Source organism: Osmerus eperlanus, chromosome 13 (assembly GCF_963692335.1).
Source record: "Osmerus eperlanus chromosome 13, fOsmEpe2.1, whole genome shotgun sequence".
Lineage (NCBI taxonomy): Eukaryota > Metazoa > Chordata > Actinopteri > Osmeriformes > Osmeridae > Osmerus > Osmerus eperlanus.
In genome coordinates, this window is record NC_085030.1 from 14,896,896 (window position 1) to 14,922,500 (window position 25,605).

The 25,605-nt window shown below is 48.1% G+C and overlaps 1 protein-coding gene across 1 annotated transcript in view; it reads left to right on the plus strand.

Moving 5' to 3' along the window:
* Positions 1–11,477: 11,477 nt before the first annotated feature.
* fat4 (FAT atypical cadherin 4) overlaps positions 11,478–25,605 on the plus strand; it is a 64,417-nt gene continuing 50,289 nt past the window's right edge. Inside the window, exon 1 of the mRNA XM_062476123.1 lies at positions 11,478–17,045. Coding sequence (XP_062332107.1) covers positions 11,940–17,045 — 5,106 coding nt within the window. The 5' untranslated portion in view covers positions 11,478–11,939. The remainder of the gene's footprint in view (positions 17,046–25,605) is intronic.

The following is a 25,605-nucleotide window of genomic DNA, read 5'->3' on the forward strand; positions in this document are numbered from 1 at the left end:
TCAGCACTCCTCGGCACGGTGTCAGGTTCGCTCACTATTTGTCAGGTGTCAGGTGGCTGAGCGGTTAGGGAAGCGGGCTAGTAATCTGAAGGTTACCAGTTCGATTCCCGTCCGTGCCACATGACGTTGTGTCCTTGGGCAAGGCACTTCACCCTACTTGCCTCGGGGGGAATGTCCCTGTACTTACTGTAAGTCGCTCTGGATAAGAGCGTCTGCTAAATGACTAAATGTAAATGTATTTCCCCCGCGAGCTGTTCCTCTGGTGTAGCAGTGCGATAATGGCGGATGAGGGTCATCACATCCTCACCTTGATGAATATTGAGGAGGAACCTTGGGTTTGGCAAGGAGGGAGGCTGCACGTCATGACGACACGGCCTTGCATCGTCTCCTGGGACGCATACCTTCTGCTCTCAAGGTTGACGACACAGGAATCGGAGAACTCTGTTCATCTGTTCTATTGTCGGTTGGTTCCGTTCTGTTTGTGGGCGTTTGGGGTAAACAAAGAAACAGTGTTCAGCTTGTGGAATCAGATATTTCGACACTGTAGTTGCTCAAACACAAGAAAGAAGAAGAACGACTCGAATTTTAGGAGGAAAGGAAATCCCAGAGTGCATCAAAGCGAGAGGTTGTGCATTCTGAGGCAGGGACTTTGCCGGGGAAGCAACAGAGAAGAGGTCTATTTCAGGTCTTGAGTTATGGAGGCTAATTCATCTGGGCAGAGTGGTGTGACAGGGTGAGGGATAGGGTCTCTCTGCCTCAGTTATCTCCTCTTTTCTCCCGGCCACTCAGCAGCTCCACCTTCTCCACAGCCCACCAGTCTTCAAACCCTTCCCTTCACTAGCAGGGAGACATAGCAGGCCTGGGTGACATCTGCTCGAGTTGTCTCAAACGGGAGCATGAGGACACTACCAAATACCTGCATGTCTTCCTGCTCGGTCTTGAACCTGGCTAGATCAAAGTCAAAGTCAAATCTGATTCCCGTGTTTTGCCCTGCACGTTGCAGGCCCCCGTCGTGTATTACGCAACAACTCAATTGAACTGGCCCTGTTTCACGCCGGGCCTTTGGTCCTATTTTTCGTTTGCGTCGTGTGAAGTTGGACTGTGGAACGCACTGGGGATGTCCCGTCCAACGGTTGCATGGTGGGTTTGGTGTGGGATCGCTCCAGATGAATGAAAAGGCAAAGATGCATTGCCAGATGGGGTCTGCTGTCAGGAATAGCTTCACCACACCCACCCAAAGCCACACTATGGTTCTGTACCATACCACGAGACAGAGGAGAAGAAAACTGTCTAGAGAACCTATCTTACAGTATCTAGAGAGAATTAGAGTCTTCCATTTCTGTCTGTCTGACAATTGTGTGTCGAATTCTGCTCCTGCACCATTTCTGAAATGTGAGGGGGGAAAAAAGGAATAGTGTTCAGTATGTCTCAATAATGATTGGGTTCATTGTTTATTCAGACAGCCAGCACTGAGATGCAGATACGTCTCAGATGAAAGCAGGAGGGAACAGCTGTCATCTTTCCTCAGATGTCTCTCCAGGCACCGGTTTAGACGTGTCACTTTCTCCCCAGTCGAAGCAACACCTTCTTCATTGATATGTCAAACACGTTACGCAAAAACGGCAACACTCGCCCTAAACTGACAATTTAACAACAACAAAAACCTGTTGTAGATTATTATAATCAGTATCTGTATTTTGGAATATAATTTTCTTGTGTAATTTACTGTTTTGCCAGAGTGGACTGCGGAGTTTAACGTCTGTTTTGCACCAAGACTTTTTACATTTAATTTGCGCAAACATCTGAGAAAGGTCTCCGATCTCCATCTATAAACAACCACCACGCTCAGACTAAAACAAAGCAGCGTTTGTCGACATTTCCTGGATGGCGAGATGCTTATCCAGTGAAGGAAATGTAATGAGAGCCACGGCAGTTGGTGTTTTGGTTTAGTTAGTCCTTTACGAGGGAGCGAGGAGAGGGCAGTCTGTCAGGACAGCTGCTGCGGCTGCACTTATGTATTGATCTTCTTCAAGAAGCACTTACAGACGTCTCTTAACTCTGCGAGCGCATCGACTGGATGAGCAGTGTTCTTCAGAGGTGGCGTCATCCATTAATTTAGACTCGATTCAGGAATCGGTTAGGTTTTTCTGTTAGAACAGAAATGACTGATTGGCTGATAAGAATATTCTTTGCAATTCCAGTCAGTTGATTGTCCGTATAAGAGACCCTTGGTGTGAAGAAATCCAGGTTGATGACCAGGTTGTTGCGAGCTGACCAGGTTGTTCTGAGCATCTACAAACTTTGTCACTGACAAGCTCTAAAAATAACTACTGCTTAAGAAGAAGGCTGGGTGTCTGTAGCGATGTGTCAGAAATAAAGCATACGTGGATGAGTTAGAAAACACACATTCTTTCAGCTGTCTACACGTCTAGACTAACGGGCGTGTAATGCCAGCCTTGTGAGAGAACAAAAGAACAAGGGCGAAAATGCTATTAGCTGTTGGAGGGAAGCCATAAAGCATGGCCTGAGGTTACAGAGACACTTTACAATAAAGTTACATTAATGTTGTTACTATAGGTGTGGTTATGTAGGTTGGAAATGTAACCGTAATGTAAGGTGTTGCTATCTAGTTAGATAGTTGGAAATGTAACCTTAATGTAAAGTGTTGTCCTAACCCTGAGGTACAGCAGGAAGGAGAGATATCCAGTTAAACATAAACTGCGCATCCTCTACAGAGTAGTGGAGCGGGCCAGTGAGTGAACTGGCAGACTAATGTCTGCTGAGGAGAAAATGAGAACGAACATGAAGTATTCTCCTTTGCAACCTCACTTCCTCACCTCCTTACCCATCCCTCCTCACACTCTCCTCAACCCCTCCTCCTCACCCCCTCACCACCCCCTTCTCACCCCCTCACCACCCCCTCCTCACCCCCTCCTCACCCCCTCACCACCCCCTCCTCCTCACCACCTCACCACCCCCTTCTCACCCCCTCACCACCCCCTCCTCACCCCCTCACCACCCCCTTACCACCCCCTCACCACCCCCTCACCACCCCCCCACCACCCCCTCACCACCCCCTTCTCATCCCCTCACCACCCCCTTCTCCTCACCCCCTCACCACCCCCTCCTCCTCACCCCCTCTCCAGGTGCTGCTGTAAAGGCAGAAACACAGCAGAGTGACGTGCTCTGGCTGACCACAGCTATGCTCTCTCCTCCTAGTTCCAGGATCTCACAGTCTTGTTTACCACATTCCTCTACCCACCAGGACGACTTGATTGACACCTGCGGGCCGTGAGTCACAGGTAGCCCTGGTCTCTCTCAGTCATTCACACAAAGACCTCTTCAGACAGCAGTAAGGTAATCCGACAGCCATCTATCCACTCCGGTAGCTCTCTCTCTCTCTCTCTCTCTCTCTCTCTCTCTCTCTCTCTCTCTCTCTCTCTCTCTCTCTCTCTCTCTCTCTCTCCGCCTCTCACTCTCTCTACCTTCCTCTCTCTCTCCCTCTTCCCTCCCTCTCTCTTTCTACCCTCCACGAAGACCTCACCTGGGCAGCCCTCTTACCCTGAAGCAAGAGTCAGGGAGGGGAACACGCACACACACGGAAACACACACCGACACATACACACACATTTGTATAGCACATAGACACACACTCATATCCACATGTGTAGACAGACAGACAGACAGACAGACAGACAGACAGACAGACAGACAGACAGACAGGAACACAGACAGGCAGTCAGACAGGCAGACAGACAGGCAGGAACAGTGCAGCTGGTAGTCGGACAGACAGACAGGAACACAGACAGGCAGGAACAGTGCAGCTGGTAGTCAGACAGACAGGCATGACATGAACAGTGCAGCTTGAAGTCAGACAGACAGGCAGGCAGGAACAGTGCAGCTGGTAGTCGGACAGACAGGCATGAACAGTGCAGCTGGTGGTCAGACAGACAGACAGGAACACAGACAGGCAGGAACAGTGCAGCTGGTAGTCAGACAGACAGGCATGAACACAGACAGGCAGACCCGCACACAGACAGCTAGGCATGGTGCAGAAGGGCAACCATCCCTCAGCACCACCCTCATCAACACCAGCCATGCAGGTGAGTTCTGGGGGCATCCATCAAAGCTGACACATTCTCCAATCTGAGGACCCATCCCAGCCTGGGACAGGCACACTTTCCCCCTCATCAAAGAGGCCACTGTTCCCTAATTCTTCACCATGTTGTGTATAAACACTGACTAGGTCTCTCCTTTAATTACCGAAGAAGCCTGATTTGACCTGCTGACAGTTGCTTCAATAGACCTAATTGTGAGTCATTTCAGAGACAAAATGAATGCGTTGGCTGATGGCCCAAATGTGTCCATTAGACGTAATTATGAAGTCTGTAATGGAGAAACACAATATAACTGTGTTCTTCTGAAAGCACAGGACTTAACAACGATCCCTATCCTGCTCAGGTAGAAAGCAGATGACTGCTGAAATCTATATGACTCCATTTTCAACACTCGTCATTTAGGAAGAAATTCAACAATGAGTCAGAACTCCAAATCATGCATTATTTAAGCGAGCAGTAATGCTGACCCCTTAAGGTCTCTTTAAGGTTTGCTGGTAATTGAAATGCTAACTAAGAACATATACTCTAGGGCTTTATATTTGGTCTGCATTATGTTAATGGTTTGCGATAAACATTTTTATGATGTGGCCATGATATCACGAAATTCCCTTGGTGCTAGCAGAACGCCATGCTAACATTAACTGGATTCAACCACACCATGCTAGCAAACTGCCATGTAAAGCATGCCATGCTGGCATAATCACCCACAACCACTTGCAGGACTAGAGACGACCATTCAATGCTTGCAGAACTGGATTCAACCACACCATGCTAGCAGAAAAGCTACACCATGCTAGCCAAACTGCAACCACGCCATGCAAACATTTACATTTAGTCATTTAGCAGACGCTCTTAACCAGAGCGACTTACAGTAAGTACAGGGACATTCTCCCCGAGGCAAGTAGGGGGAAGTGCCTTGCCCAAGGACACAACGTCATTTTGCACAGCCGGGAATCGAACAGGCAACCTTCTGATTAATAGCCCGATTCCCTAACCGCTCAGCCATCTGACCCTACGTGCTAGCAGCTTTTACATTTTACGTCCTCACCTCAGGCCTCGGAGACAGCTTCAGTCACACACGATTAGCTCTGTTGACAACACAAACCCATCATGACAAAGTCCATCATAACAGGTTTGATGAATGGCATCTGCTTGCGTGTGGGGAAACCGAATCACAAAGGCAGTGAGCCGCCATCAAAACAAGTACGATAAACATTGTATTTCCTCCTAGTCACATCTCAAAATGACATTGATGTTCACGTTAGTATTAGGGATGGCATGTTGACTGTACAAACATAACACCCACATCTTGGTAAGTGCTTGTTCAGTTTCTCTTAACCAGGCCTCTAGATGAGCCGTGCAGCATCTATGTTCATAAACGTTATTGGCCGAGTTTCCCAGATTCGTTAAGAAGCTCTTAACGCTAAGAGCTTCTTAACGAATCTGGGAAACCCTGCCCTTGTGTGTTTACAGGGAGTGAAAAATAAAGAAGACGTCCATCTTGGAAGAAATTCCATCTACAGGCCTATAAAAAATCCCCATAAAGTATGTATGGTGACTGATGGTCTTGCATGGCTACGGGGTGAAAATGCATCATGTACATTACAGCACTTTTGGGTTGTTATAGCTGATTAATGGGACATGAGAAACACTATATACTCTGGTCTAGAGTGCCTGTAGGTCTGATCAAAGAGATACTGCAGAAGGTATACATTCCTGGGAGAAGATCTCACTGTGGGTTATTCTGTCTTCACAGTGACACTGTATAACAAATTTGTTAGGAGGACATGTTTCAGAGGAATGTGTGGGGGATCAAGCATGATATGTTTCACATGAGACCCACTCACATCATGATGGGAGCACTGTCCGTTTTCCGTCTTTGTTGTGCCTGAAAAATGTCATTCACAGGTCATTTAAATTGAGGAAAGCTTTCAGCCTCATCGAGTGAAACCCTCATGTTTATTTTCAAAACATATTCAACGGGCCACACAGCCCCAAACTAGAGTCGTCAGTCAGTCATTTTAATCCATGACAGACACAATGTTGTATTGGTAATTTCATGGATTTGGGCATTCGTAGGAGCAACACAAGACTTTGGGAACGTTGTAATCCTGGCGTGTAATCCCAAGGCCTACGGAGGGGTTTGTTATCGAGCCGACAAATGAACTGGAGCTTCCAAACGAGCGCCTGTAAAGATGCTCTGTCTCAAACCTAAACGAGTCTAGGGGAGTGTGCCTTTAATTAGAGAGGTGACAAGGAAGACATGAGGCAGTGCAGATGCTGGATCCTGTCACCCGATGTGGAAATCACACCCTTACCGCAGAGCAGGCCGGAGAGGTTACCATGGGGACGGAAATTACAGAACATCTCCGGACCCCGGTGGAACTCTGCATGTGCTTGCCAACATGTACAGAATGACCCGGTTCCCGGACGCACCGAATACCCTGGTATCCTTTACAAATGTATTTGTCCAGATGTTATTATTGGCCCAACGGACAGACATAGCACATTTATTTTGCTTCCCCCCAAGTATAGCAAATTCGATCTTATTAAGTTTGGGCCTAATGGGGCTTAAAAAAAAGATGTCGAGGGGGCTTGAGTTTGAATGTGTAGTAACCTCAGGCAACTCGTTGGTAGCAGTGAATTTGATACCAGAGTAACTTCAAAAATGCATACGTGGTTAAACTTAATGGTGTGCCTCAGGGATCTATCCTTAGCCCTGCATTTTTCCATCCCGTCCCCCCCTACCGTTGCTGAGGATCACAGAATCTAAGGACACAGATGAATAAACTTCCTTGTCCTGGGAGACTGGTGTAATTGGCAATAGCCAGCTTTTCCCTGGATGTTTGATGGATATGAATGATGATTATCAAAGATGATTAATAAGATCCGAGAATCCCTGCAAAATATGCATAGTTCATGTTATTGTGGATATCAAAAGTGGAAGAGAGCTATCTCGAAGTTCTTGCAATTCACCACTTAATTAGGTACCTACTTTCAGTTGGTGTACTAATTCCCAATACCCAAACACTGATAATTGAATGCAAGCTAATCAAAAAAGATTGTGGATATGGAGATTAACAAGACAGAGCTATGCTGTAATGTCACGTCGGCAGGGATTCAAACATTCCATATTCACCATCGCCAACTGAAATTGATTCATAAAATATGTCTCTTGTATCTCGATATTCTCAACGGCAACAAGATCCATTTCAGCTTACAGTTAATTGCTCACATTCAGCCCTCTTAGATTGCACCTCTTCAACTATAACAACTTTTTGATGACTCACCTAGATCATTTCAACTGGAGACACAAGGTATCATAAAAATTGCAACCAAAGATTAGTATGTATCATTAAACCGCCATTAAAAACACTTTGCCCAGTTCTCAGTTAATGATATCATTTCAAAGCTTGTAAAACGGTACCCCCCCTCCCACACACACACACACACACACACAGTTGTTAGTTGCTTCTCTGCATATTATATCTAATCAAATTGTTATATTTGTTTATGTTGATGATACAACTTGTGTGCATGAACACAACACGAGGCATGTTTAAGCAGACGTACACGTTCTCAGCCCTACTCGTCGTATTTCGACGCTTTTGGGGCAGAATCCTGGAGCCTTTTGCGTAACCTTACACTGACGTGGAAGGTTAGGGAATGGTTGGGATTGGGGTGAGGATTCGGGATAGGGTTAGGGTGCAAGTCTTTTACACCTGTTGAAAATCAGATACAATTATCACAACAGTACTCACTGGTTATGGAGATCAAATTTTATTGCTTTGTGCCAACCAAAACACTGACTGTCACTTCAGTTCCATTGTGCGATGAGCTGTAGATGGAATCAGAGCACATGCATGAAAATGTCCATTAAACAAACTGAGCTGACATGCATTATCACACGTGTCCTCAGAGTCAAGTCTGGTCTGAGATCTAAGGTGTCATAAACTGCCACTTGGGAAGAGCTCTTACCGTCACTGTTGGAAGCAGATGGCATCCTATGGCGTCAGGATTTGATTAAATCGGACCATAACCCTATGGCGTTAGTTTGGGACACACAAGGTCTCCTTAACCCTTTCCCTAACCTTGATCACAACCCAAACCCTATCCATAATCCTTTTCTAACTTGCATGTGTCCTTTAAAGCCATAGCCTTAAGTAGCCGTACCTGTAGTGTAAACAGTATGAAATAAGACAAACGATGGTAGTGTTACTACAGCACACATAGACCAAACCACAGTCTGATTCAACTTCAATCTTTTCCGTGTCTACCTCTGCTTTCTTGTAAAGAAACGTCTACCTCTGGGTGTGAAGGTTAAAAGCACCTCCTAAGGGGGGGGAAACTGTATCAGTTTCACACACCTTGTGTGTGAAACTGATACAGGACTAATGAACACAACCACACAGTCCACACACAGTCGCTTTTCTCTGCCCACCTCCCTCCATAGGCTTCCAGTTTCAGATCACTTTCAAACGCATGGAAGGAGGCCCTCCGCAAAGAGTTCACCTGAACCGTATATTGAAATAGGATTGTCTGTAAACGCATGTAATGTGGGCCATACGTTCTCACCACTATGTGAAGGGCAGGTATTCTTCTGTGGTTTGGCTCAGTGCTCAGATGCAGAATGTCTGGTACAACATTGACATCTGGTGGTCATGTACCGCAACAGCAACAACAGAGTTTGGGGTCGGGAAGGCGGTAGCGTCTGCAAAAAAAACTTCTCTATTAGCGATTGTTTTTATTTTTAAAGCTAACAACGAAAATATATTTGATTCTAGACAGTGTTGGCAGTAACAGTCCAGTGCAATCCATCCCTGCAATGATTCCCTAATTACTGGCCGAAGCAAGTCCAGATTCCTAAAAATATGACCATAGTGGGACTGCCCTCGGTGGACCTAGCAAGCATTTACACAAATGATCTCTTATTCTCCTGTCGTTGCAGCAGTTTACTCTACACCACAGAGTTCACTGATTGATATTTATATGCTGCTGTTGAGACTGACCGAGCAGCACTGGACAGGGGAGATGGAAAGTGCCAGCCTGCAGGAGACAGAGAGCCCAGTAGGAAACAGCAGGGCCTCACATCATACTGAGCGAGTGGAGGACTGGGGGGAAAACCCCTGAGAGAACCTGGACGACAATTTAAAAGGCACGTTAAAGAAATACAGACACGCAATAGATCCACTGTCAACATGAATCCCACGGTGGTTCGCACAGGCCTTGTTACAACGGAGGGGTTGTTGTTTCACAGGCTCGTACTTCCTGAGCACACAGGATCTTTTTTGTGACACGCTTCAAAAAGCCAATTAAACTGAATTTGTCTTGAACTTCTAGTGGCCCTTCTTTCCTCAACTCAAATCAATGATTCCTCTGTAACCCCCCCCCCCCCCTCCACGTCAAAACTGCTGTATGCTGGCCCTAGGCTGAGACTGAGGTGGAATAGTTATGTCCTAGCCCTTTAATTAAAGAGGATATCTATGCGCATAATTATAAACTGTACCATGTCCTTTCTGCAGCTGGGCCTTGCTCTCTGTTTCCATGTTGTCAGTAGATGACAGTAAAAAGTTTAGATTAGGTACATGGATGTCTGTTCTGGATTATAGCACCCCTTCATCCTCTCATTGACTTCTGCATTTGATCTTTATTGCTTGGCTTCGGTTTTACTGTATGTTGACAGATTTTATGAGAGTACAGTACTTTACTGTACATGCAGAGTTGTGCACTTAAGAAAAAAAAATCACTTCCACAAGGGTCTTAGGTAAGGAGACGAGGAAAATGTATTTCAAAATCTGATATCTGTTTCGTGAAGTCTACAAGTGTGTCTTTAAATGCGGAGTAGGTCCCCTTTGCCAACAACAAAGCTACAGAAAAGTCAGGTGACGCATTACTCAACTCCAGGAAATAGAAAGTCATGCAAATAAATACATGAATGACATCAGAGGCAACGCAGGTCAACCAGAGTAGCAGATGTCAGATAGACAGAACGAAAACATCCCTGCAAGGGGCAGGAATGAACCCAAACACAATAACAAGATCCTTTTCATATTAAAAGCATCCTGATAACTTCAGGCTTAGCCAGCCTAATCAGGTTAAATGGCTGTCAGGACGGAAACACAGCAAGGGAAGCTAATCTACTTTGATACGCTGTCTGCAGCTGGAACATTGAAGTGAATGGGCGCGTTAGCTGTCAGTCTGGCCCATCGTCTCCAGGCCTGGTTTGTAATTCAATCAGGATCGCTGAATGAATGTGAATCATGCCCACCTTGATGTTCCTTGCAGAGCCCAATGCCTCATTAATGTGCAGAATATTAAACCTATAAAGCCTGCTGATGTAAAGGCACAAGTATTTAGATTCACATCATGTTGCCAGCAAGAGACTTGTCATTTCTTTGGGGCATTTTTTCAACAGTTTTGCTCAGTGGTCAGTGTCTGGAAAGATGGTTGGTGGCTTTTTTGGTTTGTAGGCTTACATGTGTAGCAATAAATCCCACTTAAATCCAGAGATAAGAGAGATGAATACTGAAATTCCACAGTATAAATATTGTGAGAACCAACCCACACAGATCAGTGAGTGCAATCTGGATCCTTTTAAATTGATTAATTTGAACATTTATCTTACAAAGTTATTTCGTTTTAACAGTTATTTATTCTGTTTTGTAATAATTGTAGCTGCAGGTGCTGGTCTCAGCTAACCACCTACTATAAACACACAGTGACACAAAACACGTTTTCAGTGATAGTGGTGATCAACATTTAGACTCTAGATGGGGCTACTCACCTGTGTTAACGTTCATCATCTTAGCAGACAATATTAGGTATTAATTTGGATTTTCATTTGTTATGTTGATACTTCGAGATAGCATACATTTGAGTTTTTATGTGTATTTTTGTTATATAACATATGGGAAATGAAGACAAAACCAGACGCAATTAGTGTGTGTAATCCAATTGGCAATCATATTGGCAAAAGTTTCAATACAGTCATTCCGAAGTTCCCTTTTAATTATCGCAATATATAGCCCGACTTTTAATCGATGTAATATTACAGAGAACATAATCGAAGTTGTCAAAAGGTAACGGTTCTTCAGTTACCTGTTCATGCGCCCGGGGCCTGTCTTCTATATGATTGACAGTCTCCTCCGCAAGCCACGACAAGGGCTGCGATTTACAATAGAGAAGGATGGCGGGAGGGCGGGCAGGAGCACCGTTATCCAATAGGATTACAGGTGGGAGGGAGTTTGCCTAACTCCAGCTTTGTTCTAAGTTGCTGGGAACCTTACCATAATATGACCGGAGCTTCTGCACAGTTATTCAACGGGACATTGCATTGGGTTTTTTAGCAGAGTCGTCCCGCGACTGTGTTGTTCCTTCCCCAAAAATCTGAATTACTTTCAACTTTTGGAATAACTTTTAAGGACTGAGAGAAACTACTTTAATTTATTTATCTGTTAAAAGGTTCCTATAATTATGATCTCTTTCGCTCACATGAATCATGAGGAGCGGCTTACGGATGCTGCGTTTTGCCTCAGAGAAGTTGAGGTGAAACTTCACTGACAAGCACGGGACGTCCAATCTTCATACGGAATTCATTCTGCGTTGAAGGAATTATAACCGAGTGAAATATTTCAATAACTTTTTTTTTACACGAGAGACATTTCTTTTGGAATAATTTTGTGCGCTATATCTGTGGAAATATCCTTGACTATCCGTGAGTAGCGCAACTTGGAAATACAATGCTTTAGTAATCGGTAAACTCGAAATTGATGCATTTTAGGCATGGACTTTGTTTGAAGAAGGTGAACTGGGATCTTGATCATGACGCTCACAGGTAGAGGCTTCGGCCGATTTCGTTTGATTTTATTGATGCTATGGACTCTCTCGCAGTATTCTGCATCCAGCCAAGTTCGTCAAGAGTTTCAAGTGTTGGAAGAACAACCTATTGGTACCTATGTCGGAACGATTGAAACGAAACCCAGCTTCACTTACCGCTTCAGTGAAAATCACAAACTTTTTGCAATTAACGGCACTACGGGAGCCATTTACACCTCTTCAGTAATTGACAGAGAGGTTTTACAAAGCAGTGTCATTAACGTTGTGGTCCTCTCCAGCCAGCCTACATATCCAACCGAAGTGAGGATAGTTGTGCTGGACATAAATGATAATTCTCCGGTATTCCCCGACACGTCTATTGTAGTTTCCTTCAAAGAGGATGCTAGCAGTGGCCGACAAGTGATTCTGGACACAGCCACAGATTCGGACATTGGAAGCAACGGCGTAGACCACACCACGTACAGGATAGTGAACGGGAACGAGCAGAGGAAATTCCGTTTGGATATAACGGTCAACCCTAGTGGGGAGGGAGCATTCTTGCATCTCGTTTCAACCGGAGGCTTGGACAGAGAAATCACACCCTTTTACCAGCTCTTGATAGAAGTGGAGGACAAAGGAGACCCCAAAAAGTTTGGCTACTTGCAAGTGAACGTTACTATTCAAGATATAAACGACAACCCCCCTATTTTCGATAATGATCAATATCAGACAAGTGTTTTTGAGGATGCTGCAGTTGGTTCAAGTGTTCTGCAGATAACTGCCTCAGACCAAGATGAAGGGGCCAATGCAGACATCAGGTACTTTTTAGATGAGGGAACTCCATTCCAAATCGACCCTAAGGCAGGTACCATCATTATAAAAGAAAGTTTGGATTATGAGAGCAAGAAGGAGTACTCTTTGACCATCCAGGCTACTGACAATGGGGTTCCATCTTTATCTGGCAGGGCAGAGGCCATAATTAAACTCCTGGATGTGAATGATAACGACCCAGTTGTAAAATTCAGATATTTCCCCACCACCTCAAAATTTGCTTCGGTTGATGAGAACGCCCAGATTGGCACCGTGGTGGCTTTACTCACCGTCTCTGACTCTGACTCTCCCACTGCCAACGGGAACATCTCTGTCTCCATCTTAGGAGGAAATGAGCAGAGGCACTTTGAAGTGCACACCTCACCTGTCCCCAATCTAAGTTTGATTAAAGTGGCCAGTGTTTTAGACCGAGAGCGTATATCTTCCTACAACCTGACAGTGTCTGTGTCAGACAATGGCAAGCCCATGTCCAGGTCCTCCTTCGCTAGCCTGGTTATTTTTGTGAATGATATCAATGACCACCCGCCTATATTTCAGGAAACCCTGTACAAAGTAGATATCTGTGAAGACATTCCTAAAGGCAGCTACATTAAAGGGGTCTCGGCAACAGATGGTGACTCTGGGCAGAATGCCAATCTCCGCTACTCTCTCGTGTCTGGAAACAGTTTGGGCTGGTTTGCCATCAGTGAAAACAGTGGCCTGGTTACCAGTGCCGCTTTGCTGGATAGGGAAATCACATCTGAAATAGTGCTCAACATCAGTGCCAAAGACCAGGGGCTGCAGCCTAAGATCTCCTACACCAGGCTGATAGTGAACATCACTGACGTGAACGATCAGGTTCCCACCTTCACTCAGAGCACCTATCACATCTCCCTGGTGGAGCACTCTCCCACCGGCACAGAGCTGCTGGTGCTGGCCGCCTCCGATGACGACCTCGGGGTCAACGGGACGGTCCGGTTCTCGTTTGACCCCGAGACTCCGTCCTCCGTGCAGGAGCTGTTCCGTCTAGACGCGGGTTCGGGCAGGCTGAGCACAGCCACGGAGATGGACAGGGAGGACCAGGGCTCCTACCTTCTCTACATCAAGGCCACCGACTCGGGCCATCCCCCTCTTCACTCCACCGGGAAGGTGAACATCACCCTGAAGGACGTAAACGACAACAGGCCGGTTTTCTACCCGGTGCAGTACTTTGCCAACGTGAAGGAGAACGAGCCCTCCGGCTCCTCTGTGACCACGGTGTCGGCCTCTGACCCCGATCTGGGGAGGAACGGCACGGTGAAGTACGTCATCTCTGCCGGGGACTCATCCAAATTCCACATCCACAGCAACACGGGTAAAATCACCACCCTGGTGTCGTTGGACCGCGAGGAGAAGACCACCCACCAGCTGCAGGTGACGGCGGCAGATGGGGGTGGCCTGCGCTCTCAAACCCAGGCCATCGTCACCATCACGGTCATAGACACGCAGGATAACCCCCCCAGTTTCAGCCAGAAGGTCTACAGCTTCGTCATGTTTGAAAACGTGGGCGTCGGCACGGTCATCGGAACTGTGTCGGCCTCCACGGTGGACCTGAACACCAACATCACCTACCTGATCACCTCCGGAGACCAGAGAGGGCTTTTCAACATCCACGGCGCCACGGGTGAGATCACGGCCGCCAGTCAGATAGACAGAGAGGAGCAGTCCTTCTACCAGCTGAAGGTGATAGCGCGAGGAGGCGAGGTCACAGGGGAGGCCCTCGTCAACATCACGGTGAAGGATCTAAACGACAACGCCCCCCGTTTCCTCCACGCCGTGGAGCACGTGAGCGCGGTGGAGAACTGGAGCACGGGACACCTCATCTTCCAGGCCAAGGCCTCCGACCCGGACGAGGGCACCAACGGCGTGGTGGTCTACAGCCTGAAGCAGAACCCCAAAGGCCTGTTCCACATCCAGGAGAGGCACGGCCTCATCACCCTGACCGGCCCTCTGGAGGCCAGCACCAGCTCCTACCAGGTGGAGGTCCTGGCCTCTGACATGGGGGTCCCCCAACGCACCTCCAGCCTCATCCTGACCGTCAGCGTGTACGACGTTAACGACAACTCCCCCGTGTTCGACCAGCTCTCCTACGAGGTCGTCATCTCGGAGGCCGAGCCCGTCAACAGTCGCTTCTTCAAAGTGGAGGCCACCGACAAAGACTCGGGCCTCAACGGAGAAATCGTGTACGACATCGTAGGCGGGAACACGAGGGATGTTTTCGGCGTGTTTCCCGACGGCCAGCTGTACATAAAGACCGAGCTAGACAGAGAGACCCAGGACAGATACAACTTAGTGCTGGTGGCCACAGACAGGGCGGTGGAGCCACTAAGTGCCAGTGTCAATGTCAGTGTAATTCTAGACGACGTCAATGACAACCGGCCCCTCTTTAACAGCACTAATTACGTGTTCCGCTTCGAGGAAGAGCAGAGCAGAGGTTCACCGGTGGGGCGTGTCTTCGCCGAGGATAAGGACTTTGGCCCCAACAGCGAGGTCAGATATGCGTTTGAGACTCCGCAGTCCAACTTTGAATTAGACGCCATCACCGGGGAGTTGAGCAGCACTCTGCAGTTGGACCGCGAGGCGCTCGTGAGACAGAGAGGCGCCGCGGTGTTTAGCTTCACCGTCGTCTCCTCAGACCAGGGCCTCCCCAAGGCCCTCAGAGACCAGGCCAAAGTGCAGGTTTACATCCAAGACATCAACGACAACCCACCCAAGTTCACCAAAGACGTTTACCAGGCCTCCGTCTCCGAGTCGGGCCAGAACATGACGCAGCTCCTCAGGGTGTCCGCTTCCGACGTGGACGAGAACGACAACGGCCTCGTCCGGTACCGCGTCGCCGAGGGCAACGAGGAGGCTCAGTTTGCCCTCGACGGCCAGTCCGGCCAGGTCACCCTGGTGGGGAAGCTGGACTACGAGGCCACCTCCTCCTACTCTCTCAAAATCATCGCTGTTGACTCCGGGGCCGTGCCTCTGTCCTCCTCCTGCATGCTCAGCATCAGTGTCCTGGACGAGAACGACAACTCCCCCTCCTTCCCCAAGGCGTCTGTGTCTGTGGACGTTTTGGAGAACATGAGGATAGGAGAGCTGGTCGCCTCTGTGACCGCCACCGACTCCGACTCGGGGCTGAACTCTGACATCACGTACAGCATCACAGCCACCAACAACCATGGCACCTTCAGCATCAGCCCCAACACTGGCAGCATCTTTCTGGTGAAGAAGCTGGATTACGAAACGCAGTCTGTGTACAAGCTGAACATCACCGCCAAGGACAATGGTCGACCGCCGCGCTCCTCCTCCATCCCCGTGGTCATTCACGTCCGAGACTTCAACGACAACCCTCCTATATTCACCCCGGGGGATATATTCAAATCCATCCCGGAGAATCTTCCCATCTCCGCCTCTGTGATGACCATCACAGCCCACGACACGGACGCGGACATCAACGGCCAGCTTGAGTACTCTATCGTCCAGCAGAACCCCAGGGGGTCTCACTTCAGTATCGACCCCAGCACCGGCCTCATACACACCAGCAAGGAGATCGACAGGGAGTTCTCTAATCTCTTCGAGCTGACGGTCAAAGCCACCGACCAGGCCGTGCCTGTGGAGTTCCGCCGCTTCGCCCTGAAGAACGTCACCATCTGGGTGACGGACCAGAACGACAACGTCCCCACCTTCCTGTCTCAGAACGCTCTGGTGGCCGAGTCCAGCATCGTCATCGGCTCCATCCTGACCACGGTGGTGGCGTTCGATCCGGACGAGGGCGCGAACGGCGAGGTGGAGTACGAGCTGGTGAAGGGCGACTCGGACACCTTCATCATGGACCGCTACAGCGGGGACATCCGTCTGGCCTCCCAGCTCCTCCCCTCCAGACTCGTCTACAGCCTCACCGTGTCGGCCACGGACCACGGCAGCCACAGGAAGACCTCCAGGACGGAGCTGACCATCATCCTCCAGGGGCCCGACGGCCCCGTGTTCTCCCAGCCCAAGTACATCACCATCCTGAAGGAGGGCCAGCCAGCTGGCACAAACGTCATCTCCCTGGACGCCTCCAGCCCCCGGGGCTCTGGCACCAAGCTGGAGTTTTTCATCGTGGCGGTGCGCAGCGGAGGCAAGGCCGCGGGACGGCTGTTCACCATCGGACGCCACACCGGTGTGATCCAGACGGCTGCCGAGCTGGACCGCGAGCGGGGATCCGACCTGTACCTGCTGGATGTGTACGCCATCGAGACGGACGCCAACCAGCCACGGACGCAGCGTGCTGAGGTCAGTGTTTGTCTTTCTTTCTATCTCTCTCTCTCTCTCTCTCTCTCTCTCTCTCTCTCTCTCTCTCTCTCTCTCTCCCTCTCCATCTCTCTCTCTCTCTCTCTCTCTCTCTCTCTCTCTCTCTCTCTCCCTCTCTCTCCCTCTCCATCTCTCTCTCTCTCTCTCTCTCTCCCTCCCTCTCCATCTCTCTCTCTCCCTCTCTATTGCTCTCTCTACCTTAAGTGAACTGTCTGTCTACCGCTCTCTCTCTACAGTACCTGAGGTAGAGAACTTTGTATCTCTCTACCTCAGGTGGAGAGCTCTCTCTGTATCTTTACCTCAGAGGAATAACTCTCCAGCAGGTTTGGGGGAAGGCTGAGGCACCGTTGAACTTTTAACTTATGCTGAATGCATTTGGTGAGATTAAATGAAACACGATCAAAGTCACGACTGGAAAAGCTGCGAGTGCGAATGTCCAAGTCGCACATGAAACAAGTCCACCTACTGCATTTGTAGGTACATTAAGTAAATTCCTTTTTTAATATATTTTTCTGAAGCTCTGTGTTATAAAATAGAAATTACCTTGGACAGGAGTATGTAGGCCTTGTGTTTTTGGCAAGACAACTTTATTGTTCCACTTCTCCAAAACATGCCCACCATAATATTCTCTAGGTATTTGTTGAGTTTGAGTTTTCCGCTTTAAGGATATGGAAACGTGTGTGTTTTTACTGCACTGCTCCTGTTATGGTCTGGAATATTCTCAGCAGAGACGGTGACTTAACCAAATCAAGACACCGTTTTTCTTCAATATCAGCCATGCTGTTGTTCTGACACATCATCTATGGTGACAGGCAACATCTTTCTGTCATTAGCTCTGGTGTAAGCTAGGAGTGTCCTCATGCGTTAAGTATGTCAAGGCTCACATTTTCATTGATGTGCCTGGGGCTGTTGTGGCAGAGGGGTGGTCCTGCTCTGCCCGTACCAGCTCCACATGCAGCAAGTGACCAAATAAAATTAGGTGACCTCTTAAGACTCTTTGAAAGGATTTTCGGGTCAGGCCAGAGAGGGAAAATCTCAAAGTCTGAAACTTAAGCTGTCTATTGAGTTTGCATTATAGGATGCACCTCTCCAGACTTTTCTTCAACTCTCCCTTGGGGAACCAGTTAAGTTCTCTCAAGGAGAACGCTGGAACATTAAACCCCAGTTTGGGATAGTTAAGCATTCGTCACTCCTAGAATGAAAAACAAATGTGATTCTTCAGTGATTCTGTGTTTTGGAATTCTCGACTGGAATCTAAAATGTGAAGTCATTATAAGTTGAATGATAAACCCATTTATAAATGCAGTGGCTTCCATAGTTGGTGTTTGTTTAGTATTGTTGTGAACGTTTCTTTAAGAGGTCAAACTTTTAAAACAGTTTGAGTTATCCATTTCTTTTATAGTATTCTATAGATTCAGTTTCCAACCATTGAAAACGTGAAGTAGCCTAACACTGTGGGTTATTTCGAGGCATATCTGAATATTATAAGAATCTGGCACTATTTGGCATGATCTTGTTAAGTCATCTAACTTAGAGGTTTGTATGGCCAAATAGGGATATCAAGTGCTCCCTCACTTAGCCTGCTACAGAGAGGCTAATCTCTTCCATTCAAAACTCTGCAAATGACCTAATAAGAGACTTAATTAACAACACATTTCAGACGCTTTCCTTTCAGAAACCTCGTTCTGAAAGTACAGCTGCATATTATATTGTACCAAGACTGGTATCTTTGAAAGATATGAGATTACTTTCCTGTACAGTACAATCACTTTTGCAGCAAAACCACACTTAAATGTTGACGTTCTTTCACTTTCTCAACCCTGTTTATAGCTGTGGGGAAAACGACAAGCATTGTTCCTCTCGTATGCGCTGTTTGGGATGCTTTGTAAACACTCGAACAAAGAAAACCCAGCCAAGCGTATCTTATCAATGACTGTGATCTCCAACACTGAACTTCAGCATAGCTCACTCAGAAGGGGAGGGGAGGGGGGGGGGAGAGTGGGAAGTTCTCTTGACGGGGGAGGAGAGGGGGGTGAGGGGGTTGGAGTTTACCCTCACCAACCCTCTGCTTCCCTCTTACCTGCCCCCTCTCTCACCCTCCGACCCACTCGCTCTTGAGCCTGCCATGATTGTTTTCTTTTCGTCATTGTGAGAGAGAGAAGGACTTCTTGGAGAGGTTGTGAAGTGCTACATCACTTCTACCTCCCCTCAACAGTATTGTTCCTGCTGGAAGTAAACACAGGGAATCTGTGCAACAGGCCTTCCTTTGTTTTGCCTTCGCAGATTGTTGCTCTGCGCGGGGCAGTGGTTCTGTGGTCTTTGTTTTCTTATTATTTTTTTTGGTCTCTGCCAGCCTGCCCCCTCCACCCCTTCCCCATCCCACCCCTCTGGACTGAGCAGTGGTGTAAAACAAATATACTTTTTGAAGACTTTGGATCCTGTGACAGCCAGGCGGAGCCTGGGGAGTCAGGGCAGCTAGCATGCGCCGGCCCTCTGCATGTGTTCCTGGACACCACCGCAGAGGAATGCAGATGGCTAGGGGAGATACACGGACCTTATTAGTGTTTAGAGAAGCTGCCTTCAAGTCGATGTGTCTGTCTCTCCTCGCTCTCTTGCTCTCTTGCTCTCTCCCTCTCTCTCTCTCTCTCTCTCTCTCTCTCTCTCTCTCTCCCTCTCTCTCTCTCTCTCTCTCTCTCTCTCTCTCTCTCTCTCTCTCTCTCTCTCTCTCTCCCTCTCTCTCTCTCTCTCTCTCTCTCTCTCTCTCTCTCTCTCTCTCTCTCTCTCTCTCTCTCTCTCTCTCTCTCTCTGTCTCTATCTCTATCTCTCATCACCAGCGTCATGTTCAGGTCTGCAGCAGCACTCTGGCGCTCACCTCGCCGGACGCCTCAGGAAATGTGAAGAGTATTAGAGGCAGGAGGGAGGCTTGATCTCAGGGAGATAAACAGAGAGGCAGTGATGCAAGACAGGGATGAAACAGAGGCAGTGGTGAAACAGAGAGGCAGTGATGCAAGACAGGGATGAAACAGAGGCAGTGGTGAAACAGAGAGGCAGTGATGCAAGACAGGGATGAAACAGAGGCAGTGGTGAAACAGAGAGGCAGTGATGCAAGACAGGGATGAAACAGAGGCAGTGGTGAAACAGAGAGGCAGGAATGAAAGGCAGGGATAAACTAGAGGCATTAATGTAACGGAGAGGCAGTGATGAAACCTACAGGGCCTGGAGGAGCCCTAGCCAGGTAGAAGAGCCGCGCTGGACTGGGACCAGATCATACGCTTGTTGCTGTGTGTGTGTGGGGGGATTTAGGGTTACTAGGACGACCATGGTGGTAAATTCTCGTGTGTGTGCGTGCACATGAGGTAATTTGGCTGGATAGGCGTATCAGAAGGGCTATCGTCAGGGTCTTCACCATCCGTGAGCAGGTGATTCATGTGCTGCTGTCTCTCAGTAGGTGGTCTGAAGCCAAAGCTGAAACAGTGATACCACTACTCTCTGCCTAAGTGCTTGTGTCTTTTATGAGAAAAACCCTGTAAAATATTATATGCATGCACACACTGAAGAACACACAGATGCTCACACGCACACACACGCACACACACACAAACACACACCAGCACACACCAGCACACACACACCAGCACACACACACCAGCACACACACACACCAGCACACACACACCAGCACACACACACACCAGCACACACACACACCAGCACACACACACCAGCACACACACACCAGCACACACCAGCACACACACACACCAGCACACACACACCAGCACACACACACCAGCACACACCAGCACACACACACACCAGCACACACACACACCAGCACACACACACACCAGCACACACACACACCAGCACACACACACCAGCACACACACACCAGCACACATACACACCAGCACACACACACCAGTACACACACGCCAGAATCGTATGATATTGTCCAAGATTAAATTCCTTAATAGCGCGTGACTAAGGTCAGCTTCAGGCTGCAGACTGAAGCTTGTGAAGGATGGGAGCGATCCTTCAGACCCGTCTCCTAGATCATCTTCTCCTCGGCAGGTTCCTGCCGTCCGTCAGTCCAGGTTGTTCTCCTTAGAACAATAAATGATGGCGTGAGGCTTTCACGCGTCGTCAAGCTCAAATCCACGTTTATTTTCTCTCTGTAAATACATTTCTCTGGTTACGTGATGCTGATTGTCACGCCTCATTTGCCAGTCATTCCTCTGTGTTTAGCGCACATGGTCAGATCAGAGAGAGGGGGCCAGGGAGGGCTGTGGTCGCTCCGGAGGGAATCCCTGCCCCCCCCCCCCCACCAGCCCCCCCACAGGCCCCCTTACGGACCCCCCATGGGCCCCCTTACGGACCCCTCACAGGCCCCCTTACGGACCCCTCACGGGCCCCCTTACGGACCCCCCACGGGCCCCCTTAAGGACCCCCCACGGGCCCCCTTACGGACCCCCCACGGGCCCCCTTACGGACCCCCCACGGGCCCCCTTACGGACCCCCCACGGGCCCCCAAAGGCTCCCACGGCCTCCACGGGTCCCTGGAAGATGAACAATCAAACACAAGGTCCAGACAGTGCCATGCACACTCTTGTTTTTAGCTTAATCAGATTTGAAATACCGACACGGAAAAGAGTTTAGCAACTCAGCCCTATAACCTGTCTGGGTAAGCTATGGTCCGAACGTAGGCATTCTCAGAGCATTAAGCACCCCCTCCCCTCACTGTATCTCCGATGAAGAAATTATTGAATAATGTCAGAGTCTGCCCAGCCTCAGTGAAAAAAAGAATGTTCCACTACTTAAACTTGGTGGAGGGAGGGAAGAATCTGGAGAGAGAAAGAGAGAGGGGTGGATTAGGTTGATTTTGGCACATTTGTGCTGCAGCAATAATGGATTCCAGCTACATCATGATTTGTTCTAACACGTGACTTATATATTTTTACTTCGCTTTTATTTTAATTAGTGTGCAGCTCTGATGCATGTACACACCCCCCACCACACACACACACACTAAATCACACAAACAGGCACAAAGTTCCCTAATTTATTCTGCTCCCACTTGGCTATTCTATTGTTTTGAGTGTGAACTTCTTTGCTTCAGGCTCATCCGTGTTTCATCTTGAAAGAAAGTCAGAGTTGCACTTTCAGAGATCCTGCTTCCCCACAGCCTGTCATCAGCACCTCCAGAGTGACCTTAGGAGTGGTCACCTGCCTCCAGTCCTCACCCCCCCTGGGACGGAAAACTAGGCGAGGGGGGGAATTGTGTGTGTGTGGTTTTTGCAGTGCAACTCACACATAAGCTCACACACTCACGCACACTCTCTCACACACATACCTACTCACTCACTCTCACAGACTCACCACACTCACACACACACGCATACTCACACACACACACTCTCTACACTCACACCCACACACACACCTCATCCCCCCTGCCTGCGGTCAGACATGCGACCCCAGGCAGGAAGGGGTATCTCCCGCAGGCGGACAGATAATTTAGGAGCGGCAGGAGAGATGGAGGGAAGAAGGGAGGAGGAAAGGGAGGGAGGGAGGGAGGGAGGGGAGAAGAGGGAGAGAGGGGGGAGGGTTGAGGTTGGAGCTGTACATGAAGCAGGGCTGGAATAGAGCTTTGGTGTCAGAGACAGGAGACAAGGAGAGATAGACTGGCACCAGAGAGATAGAAGGTTCATGCTGTTGCTATCATCCTTTTTATTTTATGAGTTTTCTGTCCAGGCTGAAGGATGGCAGGCTTGTCTCTCCTGAACGGAGTGCGCTGTATGCCGTCTAACCTGGCTGCTTCATGAGGGGTGGTGGGGAAGGCTAGGTGGGAAAATGAACCACAGTTTAACCCGTTTTTACTAGTCTGGCAGGTGTTTATTTTCATCTCAAAATAGAGTGTGGATTGCTATGACAGTCTTAATTTCATAATATGTGTAGGCTGTTTTGCAGCTTCTGTAGTATCTTGCCTTGTGCTTCAGGCTCTACACTGTTATTGTGTTTGTGCGGGTGAAGATAGAGCTGAAACTGACGCACACAAACTGACTAAACACTTTACCCAACCAGATGATATTGTTTTAACCAGCGCGTGATGACGACAGTTGGTCTGCTCTGAAGTACAGTTACACAAACTGCATGCGAACATTTGTTTGACTATGGACTGGCAACAAACAACAAATGTTTCCAACTACAGTTTGTTTACTCGCGTTACAACAACTGACATCTCCAGTAAGACAAAGAAATGCAGAAAGAGCTTTGTCTCTTAAAGAGCCGTTCTGGTGAGCTCTACTCCCCCCCCCCCCCCCCCTACCCCCCTCTCGTAGGCCTGTTTAATTGGAAACATCTGGCCGAGGTTTTCAGGCAGAGATGTGCAGGGCGGACAACGTGACCTAGACTCTCGCTGGTTGGGGGTACCTGAACAGCTCTGGCTGCCTGTTGTTGGGCTATGCTCACGCTTAACACAGACAACATCTGAAACAGCAACGGGGAACATTGGAAGGTTTTTGTGCTCTGAAAAGGCTCCAGGGAAAGCTCTGGTTTGGGTTAAATGCGTTGACACTGTTGCTGTTTTTACAGTTTTTTTCTTTTCGTCTCTCATCTTTTCTTTTCTCTGTGTTTCTATGCTAATCATCGGGGTGGCCTAGCTAGCCGACTAGCTGCATTGTTTCTGGATCTTTTGTCATAATTAAGTTCATTCCTGTGTTGAAAGTTGTCATACTTGCCTTTTCTCCCTGAGGAGGTGTGTGTGTGTGTGTGTGTGTGTGTGTGTGTGTGTGTGTGTGTGTGTGTGTGTGTGTGTGTGTGTGTGTGGAGACTGAGTAAGTTAATATGTGTGTTCTAGAGTGTGTGTGTGTGAGCGTGTGTGCCGGCGTATCCATGCCTGTGTGTGTGGAGAATGAGTAAGTTCATATGTGTTCTAGCGTGTGTGTGAGTGTGTGTGTGTGTGTGTGTGAGAGAGAGAGAGGGCCCTACTGGGCCTGTGAATGACAGGGCAAGCCTGTTCTCCACATGCGCTCTTTGTGTGTGTGTGTGTGTGACAAGCCTGAGATACAGCTTACAATGATGTGGTTATTACATCCCATCATGCTTCACTGCAGGCCAGGCTATACACCAGCCCTGTGGGCTTTCTCTGGCTCTGATTGGGTGGCGGTGGATGACACCGTTCTGATTTGTTACCTAGGGAGACACAGCTCTGATTGGTTGCCGATGAAAGACATCATTTTGGTCCAAAGTGCCTCCTTTATGTAATACATTCACTCTCAGTGTGCCTTGAAATATGCTCCACCTGAATAAATACCAATCCAATGTAAGCTACCACAGTTATTTAACCAAGTAATGTAAAATATCATACATGTCACTGTGTGTTTTTGTGTTTGACAGCTGTGAATGAGTGATGATAATTGAGTGTAAATATCGTTAAGGATCAAATGACAGAGGTGTTGAAGAGTAACTTATCCCACAGTCTACCAACTCTCCTCGGCTACTCGATGATATTTCATCCTGATATTATTCATTTTAGCTGTCTGGCTCCGAGTGGATGAAGTCTGCCTGTAACAGTGAATGAACATCAGACTTGGATTTGTCTTTGAAACCTGATATTTATGAAGCCCAGGTCAGACCCTGGGCTCCGTGTTGGTCTCTGTTCTGTCAGGCTGGGCTGGTTGGATCGGTGTTATTGGTCATATGGACTCCATCATAGAACCTCCGTTTGATTCTTCAACTGTCACATGCCCTTCCCTACCTGGCTTTGGGTTTCACGGCGGCTCAACTGACCCTTGGTGCTGAAGGTGGAGGTGAGATGCTGACTTAGATTGGTTGGGTGCAAGCATTCACCTCCTGTATATCCTCCTCTCTGACTCAGGTGATGCTAAGTCAAGATGGAGAACGATGGACCTTTATGGGAGGACACTAGGTAAACATGACATTCATGAATCATGAAACATGACATTGAAGTAGACAAGTTTTGTCATGACTTGGTGGTAATTTGAATTTAAGGAAGGTTTTCCCACATCAGTGGTGAGTTCTACTTCTCTACTGATATTTACGAGGCCAGCCATGACTGAATTATGCTAAGATTATGCTAATAAATACCCAAATGTGTAATAAGCACCCTTGTTCAAACAAGCCTTTTCCCCCCTCATTAAGCATAGGAGTCACCTCAGATCCCATTCATATCATTAGGACCCAAACCCTCTTTCCCTTCATTATTCAGCTTGTTTACTCTGTTGTTTTCCTGCATACATCAATTCAAGTTCCACTTTCATTATTTTTCGCTCTGAAATCAGCTCCGAGTCCCATGGTGATTCATTTAGGAGGTATATGATTAGGACCGGCGTGGAAGATCACACACGTTTTAATCCCTCACACTGATGGTAATTCACCCCCCCCTCCCTTTCTCTCTGTCTTTTTCTCTTTATCCCACTATGTCTTTTTCTCACTACAGCTATTTCTCTCCCTTTCTCTTTCTTTCTTTCTCTCTCTCTCTCTCTCTCTCTCTCTCTCTCTCTCTTCTCTCTCTCTCTCT